Raw genomic sequence first — 10,125 nt, forward strand, 5'->3', positions numbered from 1 at the left:
AATAAACATGTTCCTGGATTCCTGTCTACATATATTAGAAAAATCATGTATTTTTTTGGAGTGCAGTGCACGTAGGGTTACACTTTGCAGTTCCTTTAGGGTAACTTTAGACTTGAGTCTAGAAATAATGAAGGGAGGTGGGAGTTAGCCCCAAGCAGAATCAGCATTTTCTTTCAGGGCAACTTCCTCAGGGCAGAGAATCCTCAGGCAATGTAGAGTCATCCTTAGGAGTAAAAAGACCACCTACTAGTAGCGGGAAGGAACTTCTACAAGACATAGAGCAGCTTTGTTAAACAAAGACTCATAGATCTCTCTGATCCATCTTCTCAATTTCCTCATCCATCTTGTGATGCAAGACAGAACCTGAATCTCACCTGTGACTCCTCTCTCTCCATGTCATTTTGTGTTCCACAGATGTAGAACCAGATGTGGGGATGTGGGGATTTCTATGAAGGTGATAGAAGCAGGGACTGCGGGAATCTGACAAGGTAAGGGGAAGAAATATGTGTTATCAAAATAAGTTTGGTTTTAGCCTGGGACCTTGAGAAGCTATAGAGTATTCACTCTACTCCATAACTTGTTCTGCCTGGAGGCAAGGGGGTTCCAACCTTCTTTTGCTTTTGTCATAGTCTTTTATTGTCTACTTGAGGACCCTAAGATGGTAGAGAAAATCCATAGACTGAAGCTCCCTTTTTCTTTAGTTGTTCAGAGAAGTGTAGGGCTGTGAGCTGTTAGAAGCCCAGAGACACAGTCGCTGGGTCTTGTGCACACTGGCCTGATAGAGGTGATCTGGACATGATTCCAGTGTCCACCACACTCTGCCTCTTCACCAGCAGGACCAGAGTTCAATCTACAGTTTTCACACTCATATCCTTACAATAAGCTTCTGCTCTTCTGCTGTCAATCTTACTCCCTTCATTCATTTATCAAACTGTGTAGGTTGAGTTATCACTGTAAGTCTAAAATTTAATTGCATCACTTGCCATCTTAAAAATATTTTCAATGTTTTCCATGATCCTTACTATTAATCTGTAACAGGATTTTGAGAACTGTTTTGATCATACCCACTTCTGTCTTTCAGGTCTCAGGAATGACAATTTACTTTTTGCACTAGCTGAGTGTGCAGTTCCACACCTGGCATTCAGTGGGGTTTAAGTAAACAATTGCTGGATGAATATTCAACCTAATATCCCCAACCACATTGAATTATTTAGGTTTCCTGCATATTTTGTTTATGCCTCTAGCCTTTATTAAACATTACCTGTCATGGGGATGCATTGATTCAATCTCTTGCCTTTTCAGTCTCCTTACCCAATTTTGTCCCAAATGTGCCATTTTTATATCTTTCCTTGTAGGAATCCTTTCGCATTTACACCTCTCCCTCCCCAGATATGTGTTTGTCATCCATCAAACATGCTTTCATAGCCCTCTGTCCATCTTAACTTGTATATATAATTCTCAGGAGTTCTTTCCACTCCCTTCTGAGAGTCTCTCAATGAATCTTAAGCACTGGGAAGGAAGAAACTGGTGTGTTTTCATTCATCTCAGGGCAATCCCTCAAATCACTGTGTTTTTTAATGAGTGAACAAATCAGTGAATGAAAAAGCAAACAAACAAAAATCCTGAAGTTGCTTTTGTGTAGAGAGAGCTATATGCTTTGACAAATATGTTTTACTAATGAAATGTGACCACAAAATTACAGAAAAGAAAGTCATCAATAGCCAACATGCATAGATAATGAGATCTTGCTGAGAGAATATCAGGGTCTAATGTTTTTGTTCATATGAAAAGAATGTCAGTTGCATCCTCTTTCTCATTGCTCAGTTCATGTAGGGCATAAAAGAAAACAAAATGTGCTTCCTTTTGGAAGGCAAGCTTAAATTCTCCCCCCAGTCTGAATCAGATTAAAGGTTAAAAAAAATTGTAGTCCCTAGTACTCATTTTACAGAATTTATTTATTTATTTTATTTTTTTTTTTAATTTAAAACTAGCAGGCCCAAATTTAATTTTAATATGTATCTTAACATTATCAAATAACCTCTTAGGTTAAGAGGCTTAATGAGCAATCATGAATGACATACACAAGGAGGTCTTAAATACTATATAAAAGATGTAGACTTCTGATAAGTCCTATCATTTCCAAAGTAAGTTATGCCTAGTGCAACACTGAATAAAAATATTCCTAAATCTACAAAGGACTGTTTTCATTATTTTAGAATCATATCCAATACTATAATAATTCCAGTTAATCATTATTTCCTTCATTTTGTTTTTATTATAACATGTTTGCTTAATTTACAGCAAGCAGAAAATAAGCTGGGTCTTGTTTTGATCCAAACATTGATGTTTTTAAAGGTTGTACACAATATTTGTTAAAAAGAACATATAAAAATACCTTTTAGAAGCTTCTATAAGAAAGAAAATACAAAGTTTAACCCCACAACTTTCCTCTTTGCTAGAATTGCAAACTACTGCTACAGTTTTAAATAGACTTTTTGTTGTTTAAACTATACATCCAGGAAAATCTAAAAAAATTAAAGAAACGTGCATATAAATGATTGCATAGCAGAACATGAACATTAACTGCAAACAGTAAAGAAATGAAAGTTAGAAATACTATCAAATATACAAAGGTTGTAGAATCAATCCTTTAAACACATTCCACAAACAGTATTTAAAAACCATCTCTTTTGTTCTTTACAGACTAGGCCTAGATTTCTAAAACCAAAGTTGAAGAAAATAATCCTCTAAAGGAATTGTTTCCCCACAATACTTCTTACTTCTTTCTGCAAGCAAGCAAGCAATCTGAGATTTTAAAAGATGCTAGCTTTTTATTCTGAAATGAGACTGGACATTTCAAGTCACTTTTAATTGCCTCCAAATGATCATTCAGAGAAATACTAGAAATTATAAATAGTTAATGATATTACTTCTCCATTTTTAGTCACGTATGACATTGATAATCAAAATTCAAGAGGTGGCTCTTGCTTAAAACTAACCCTTTTTCCAAAATTATTTTTAATTTCATTGCACCTCAGAATCATCTGCCTAGAATGGGAGTGTTCTCTTTCAATGTGCCTCACATTAAACAAACAGAGGTGTGAAGAGCAAGCCTCCCTCATAAAGAGGTAAGCTAAATCTGATACAAATGCACAAGATGAGGGCTCTAAGCATCAAAATTCATTCTTTTATGCTATACACGCACATACACACACACACACACCCCTACTTTGAAACAATTTACTTGCATCCAACAGCAGTAAGAAAACTAAGCAACAATGCCTCTTAAATTTTAGAGTAACTATATTAAGAACATTCTTTTCCCCTTAAAAATTATTTGTCATCATTGACCTGCTCAAATTTTAAGGGGAGCTTTTCTGATGTTTTCATGTTCCAAACCTTCATAGAAACCAGAAAGGAAAAAAAAAAAAAAAAAAAAAACAGTGAAGGCTCCATGTTTCAGTCAAAAACTTAATCTCCCTGAAAATGTTACTTAACCAAGTTGGCATCATTCCCCAAGACAGTGGGGTTAACAAAAGAACTATTCCACACTGTATCATAAATAAACTATTATCACGGGCCTAGACATCTTGACAAGACATAAAGGTCCACCCTGAACCTAAATGTGTCTGAGCAGTCAGTGTTGTACTGTGGCTACAACTTCACTTTTGTATCATTCCATCTTATTAGCAAGCTACATTTCTAGGTTAACAGTTTCTACCAAATATGGATATGAAAGTTTATTTTTAATAAGACAATGTTGCAAATTATGGTCAACCAACATCTTTCCACCAAATACTTCAAGCATAAAAAAATGAGAATCTTTACAAAAATATACAAAGACACCACAAATTGGTAGCTGCCCATAACATTAAACAAACTGGACTCTTAAGAGTGGCTTCTCAACAGCATATCATTTTAATTATAACCATTGCCTGGTACAGGGAAAACTAACAAGTGTTTTTTACGCATCATTGCAACATTGTATTCCCGATAATTTAAGTATACCAAACTATGAGTAAATGAATGATACATGCCTAAAAATTATCATGGTTTATACTATCAGTGGCCACTGGACTTAGGACTAGTCCAAGACCGTGATCTAGATTTTGACCTAGACCTAGACTGTGATCTTGACTGAGATTTGGATCTAGGTGGTTCTTTTTTCCTTGATTCCTTTTCATATCTTGAGCCAGACTTATAATGTGTTTTGGAATCTGTTTTAGAAGTGCCTCTAGTTTTGGTGTGAGATGCAGACCTAGAACGTGATTTAGCCTTCATTTCTTTCTTGGGCTGGGACTTGGACCGTAATCTTGAATTGGATTTAGATCTTGAAAAAGATCGATTTCGGTGTTTGAATCTATCATTGTCGGAATGGCTTCTGCTACGCCGTGGTCTTCCAGTCGGTCTATTTCTAGGACTATAAGATCTTCTATAGTTGTAATCAAAAGACCGACTTCTTGACCTCCTCCTTTCATAACTTCGGCTTCTAGAACGTCTGTATCTGTCATAATCATCATAGCGCGAAGAACTGTACACATTCCTCCCTTCCTTGGCTTTCATTTGATTTGGTGTCTTTCGATCTCCCTGTGCAAACTGTATTTCGATTTGACGTCCACAAATCCATTTTCTGTCCAAATTATGTAAAGCATCTTCAGCATCACGAACATCCTCAAATTGAACATAAGCAAATCCTCTTGGCCGTCGAGTGTAGAAATCAAGTGGAACATACACATCGACTATAGGACCATAACGACCAAATTCACGCAGTAAATCTTCAGACCTGGTGTCGTCGGCCACGTTCCTGACGAACAGAGACGTATTGGGGGGGCGCAGGTAGCGGGACACGACGGCGGCGCGAGTATTGGCCAGGGGCAGTAACGGGCTCAGCAAACCGTCTGCGGCTACGGCGGCGGCTCCTCAGACACAGACACAGACACACACACAGTCAGAGGACTCGGCTACGGCAACCACCCTCTTCTCGCGAGACTTCACTCCCGCCTCCACTCCCCCTTCCACCTCGGCGCAACGCCGGCCCGGCAACCCAGAATTTATTTATATGTCTTTATGCTTTTACTCAATCACTGACTGCTTATCAGGGACCAAACTTGATGCTACTTTAAAGTACTGCTAGCTAGCAGGCAAGTAATTCACGGAGTCCAGCTGTGTATTATCAAATTGGAGTTCCTATGAGACAATCAAGTTTCTTTTCCGTGATCCATCACTCCTCTAATGGGTTATCAACATAGGGTCACATGAGCTACAAAAATTTTTCTGAAGACTAGAAGGAAATTCAGAAACATGGTCAAATCTACATTATTTACTACTCGAGGTTAAATGTCACTTTTGTTAATAGCCCTAGTCTATAATACCATAATATTATCCAAAATGTATTACCTAAAATGTAATATATATGTTTATAGAAGATATTTATAAAATAATTAGATTTTTAGGTTTGGAAAATCAATTATCAAACAGAATGTGCTCAAAATAGTATTTTTAAAATTATAATGAACACATTTATGTGATCTATTTGTTATCATTGCATGGCCATGTAACATGGAAATTAACAGTATGATCTGGAAAACTAGTCATATTCAAATAAAATGGGAACAATAGTTCTGCTTACTATAAAGATTTCTGCTCAATACAAATGGTTAATTATTTATTTTGTTGTTATTAAAAGATAGCTTATGAATTTAGATACATGGATAAAGCAAAGAAAATCAAGTCTTGATTTGTTAAATTTTTTTCAACATGTAGCATGGTCCTGAGTTTGTTGTTCCTTTTTATTCACACATTTTTAATTCCCTCAATGAAGAATTTTAAAATATTGTTGCATTATACTTACACATAAGAAGAGTATGTCCTATTCACACATGCATATAACGAGTTGATTAATCCCATGAATTGACAAATGAGATTGAATAAAGCACAGTTTTGAGTAAATATAACTTTTATCTTTATCTTTAAAGTGCTGCTTGATGAGGTCATTCAAAAGGGCCATTTGACACTTTCTTCAGTAAACTCAATGTTGATCTTCAGGCATAGGTATTTGTCCAGCAGAAAGAAACTTCCTAGTAAATAATTTCTTAATGGTACTTTTCATCTGGGCATTTCTCAAGGTGTAGATCAAGGGATTTAACATGGGAGTTATCATAGTGTAGAAAACAGCAACTGCCTTATCAATAGGTAAAGTAACTGCAGGTCTCAGGTACACAAACATGGAGGGGAAAAAGAATAATACCATCACTGTGATGTGGGAGACACAGGTAGACAGGGCTTTGTGCCTACCCTCTAGGCTCTGTGTCCTCAGGGAGCACAGGATGACCACATAGGAGACCAGCAAGAGGAGGAAGATTAGCAGGCAGATGAACCCACTGTTGGCAACAACAAAGAGCCCCAGAGTGCGGGTATCAGTGCAGGCCAGATTGAGCAAAGGGCTCAGATCACACATAAAGTGTTCATTGATATTAGGGCCACAGAAGGGTAGTAGGAAGATGAAGAGGATCTGGATGGTTGCATGGAGAAAGCCTCCCATCCAGGACACGCCCACCAGCAGCATACACAGTCTCCAGTTCATGATGGTTGCATAGTGCAAGGGCTTGCAGATGGCCACATAGCGGTCATAGGCCATCACTGTAAGCAGGATGACCTCTGCACCTGAGAAGAAATGTTCTCCAAAGACTTGGGCCATGCATCCATTGAACAGGATGGTCTTCTTTTCATGGAGTGAATCCACAATCAGTTTAGGCGTATTCACAGAGGAGTAGCAGGCATCAATAAAGGAGAGATAGGCCAGGAAAAAGTACATGGGGGACCCCAACAATGAGCTGGCAGTGATGGCAACCACAATGAGCAAATTTCCTAACATAGAGATGATGTAGATGAGCAAAAACACAGCAAATATAATTTTCTGCATCTTGGGGTTTTCTGTAAGTCCTAGTAGAACAAACTCTGTCACGTTGTTCCTTTTCTCCATGTACTTCCTGTGCAACTTTATTACCTGAAAAACATGAATTCAACCTTGAATTTGTTAAACTTCTCCATGTCACAAAGAAAGAAAGCCTGGATTGTATTGTCTGTGAAATCTCATGAGTTCCACACTTGTTTCATGGATTTTGTTGAGCATAAAATATTGGTTCTGTTACCTTATAGATTACTCAGATGCCTCCTGAGTGACGATTGGGCAAGAAGCATATGCATGAGAAATTCTTATAGACATAAAAGTCAACAGGCCCTTGGAATACATGGACTCCTTTGTGGAAACCAGAAAACTAGGAGAATAAATATAAGTAAAAGATTGAACAGATTGTGGCAGTTAAGTCCCTAAGGGAGGTAGAAGATTGATGTAACAGTCATCATGGTATAGTTAACAATTTTCATCCTTATTCTTAGGAAAATGGAGACTACAGAACATAACTATGGAAATGAGTACAAGTATGACAAGAAATCTGAGGAAGGGTGAATCTGGGGCATTACCCTTGTAAATGACACTATGTGTCCTGGAAGAAGCTGCTCAAGGCTCAGTGAATAATGGAAGCCAGATCCAGGAACCCCAGGTGGCTGACTATCCATGAGAGTTGATGGAAGAATTTCAGTGCAACAGTGATGGAAATATAAGTATAAAAAGCTACTCTGAAATAATTCATAATGCTGGATGACTAAACCCAAGAGCTTCATAATAGCCAACAATAAATTACTTTGCAATATTTGTTCAGTGAATTTCATGGTACCAAGTGCTTTGCGCACACACAATTCTTTTTTTTTTTGTAGTTGTAGATGGACAGAATGCCTTTATTTTATTTATTTTTATGTGGTGCTGAGAACGGAACCCAGTGCCTCACACATGCTAGGCAATCGCTCTGCCACTGAGTTACAGTCCCAGCCCCATATGTTTCTTTTTAATACTTAGAATAACTTGTGTGGTAATACTACTTCACTACACAGATAAGGAAACAATTTGAGAGAAAAAATGATTGTAGTGGTTTAGTAATGGCAATGCTAACCAAAAGTCATTTAACTCTTCAGGTGTTCTAAATGCTTTTGCAGATGTCTACATATTTAATAATCACTTTAAGAGTAGTGGTTGCTGGCTAGAGTCATCTTATAGGTATATTTAAAATTATTTTGCCTGTAATGAAAGCACAGAGAAATTAATAATTCTGCTCTAAAGGAAGAAGCTAATAAACATAAGAGCTAAGAACAGAACTCAGGTTTTTCTTATTCTATTTATTTTTGTCCTCCAAATTTTTAGCTTTAATTTATATAACCCATATGCCCTGTTTTAGCAATGTACCAATAATTCTCTTTTGATATGACCATAATTAGTATGATTAATTAAATACCACCTGAGAGACATCTTTATATGAACTAATTTCTTCAGCAGACTCACAGACATATAATGATTCATTTGAACTCTCAAATATTAAAAAAAAATAATTGTTTCTGCATTCTTGGAGGGGTTCCTTTGTCCTCATCTGTCCCTCACATCCAATTCTCCCCTTCTCAATACTGCCATAATGTGGTTACAGATCCTGTTGGATATGTTGAAAACAACTATCACAGCATCTTGGCTTTAAATTAGTGAAAACTGATTAGAATCCTGGTTATTCAACTTGAACCTATTTTTTCCTGGCAAAGCACCCATCTGTTTCTTCTATCTATGGAATGATAGTTAAGAATATCACCTCATAAGTTGATCTGATAATTGATTATTATATGAACACACTCACAACCGTTCTAATGATACATAGAGGACTTTCCTTTATGTTTAACTGCGTGCATTCAGCAGATGTGCAGAATTAACACACTGAACAGTGAAGGAATTATCTCCAATATTACTTGTAAAGAATCTACAGAAACCTCTATTATCCATAGCCATTGATCCCAGAAAGATTTCCCATGTTTTACTTTACTCAATATCTGATGTCTTAGGCCATCTATTATTCATATTAAATCTTTTTGTGAGAAGTTCATTTAAATTTTGTTTTTGCCTGTGTGAATTATCTTAGTTAACAAAAGAGTGTCTCATGGTAAAATAGGCTTCAGTTGCTAAAGAATTTTTGCTTCATTTTTGACTCTTGAATTGTCCACTGTTAAATCAGGTTGATTGAATTTACCATCTCTTGAAAAATTAAGGTGAGGGTGAAACACCCTATAATCATACTTAAAAATGTTGAAAAGTAAAATTTCAGTACATGAAAACTAACAATATTTAGTGAACATCAGCCCTGTTGAAGAACTTACCTTAGTAATCTTAGAGGATTTTAATGATGTTTGATGGTGTTCAGAAGCACTCCCATCTTCAGAGTGACCTCCACTTAGAGTAAGAATCTTTCAATATTAAAATATAAGACACAATTGAAAGAGAGTATTCAAATAATACAATATCAAATCAACAGATACTAAGGAGTGTAAGTCCAGATCTTTCCTTCCCACATCAAACCTTGAATGTCTCACTGAAAACCCAGGGATAGAATTTGAAATTGATTCACTTGTTTCATTATGGAAAAATGATCTTCATTACCCAGGTCTGGTCTTCAGGGCAGGAGATAGAAATTTTGAAGGAATAAAATTCAAGTGGGTGCTGTCATGATGAGTCTCATTTGATGAAGTGACTACTATAGATGGTATTTCCTCTTACATTATCTGGGTATTTATGGTTTCCATAAAGTCTCTTGGACCTTGCTGGTAGCTGTGCTTTCTCTCCCAGGAATTAATTACCTTTGATGGAAAGGTTTTGTCTTAGTCTCATCCTGGAAAGACATTTTGAGAATCTCCCCCTCTTGAGTGGGGAACTGTTATGTCCTGCACTTTGGACCATAAGCCCTTGAGAGTCCCTATTCCCTCTATGAACTTGGTTTGTTTTGAAAGCTGAATGCCAAGCAGACAGCAGGACAACAGGAGTCTTGTGCGGAGACCAGTGGTGCAGTTTCCCTGATGATGCATGTCACAGAGGGAACTTCCTGCTTCTGACTGATGTTTAACCATTTATAAAACCTATTATTGATTGCCTCAGAGCAAAGCTGTGGAGGCATAAAATGAATAGTAGTATGTTAGAGTACTTTCCTCCAAAAGCTGCTCTTCTTATTTCTCAGAGTGTTTGGAAGTAGCCTTAACCCT

At 37.0% G+C, this 10,125-nt stretch overlaps 2 protein-coding genes across 2 annotated transcripts; both read right to left on the reverse strand.

Annotated features, from left to right (window-relative positions):
* Positions 1 to 370: 370 nt before the first annotated feature.
* LOC124109247 (olfactory receptor 4C46-like) lies at positions 371 to 6,982 on the reverse strand. Its single transcript, XM_046467771.1, has 2 exons — positions 6,087 to 6,982; positions 371 to 395 (listed from the first exon to the last, which is right to left on the reverse strand). Exons 1-2 carry the CDS (start codon positions 6,980 to 6,982, stop codon positions 371 to 373), a joined length of 921 nt encoding a protein of 306 aa, XP_046323727.1.
* Positions 3,896 to 4,920, reverse strand: LOC124109246 (serine/arginine-rich splicing factor 10; the record flags this gene model as incomplete). Its single annotated transcript, XM_046467770.2, has 1 exon — positions 3,896 to 4,920. A coding segment is annotated over one exon (858 nt), but the record flags the coding sequence as incomplete, so codon positions are not given.
* Positions 6,983 to 10,125: the final 3,143 nt, after the last annotated feature.

This window comes from Marmota monax, unplaced genomic scaffold (genome assembly GCF_021218885.2).
Source record: "Marmota monax isolate L192 unplaced genomic scaffold, Marmota_monax_Labrador192_F-V1.1 WCK01_AAM20220418_F8-fsc02142, whole genome shotgun sequence".
Classification (NCBI taxonomy): domain Eukaryota; kingdom Metazoa; phylum Chordata; class Mammalia; order Rodentia; family Sciuridae; genus Marmota; species Marmota monax.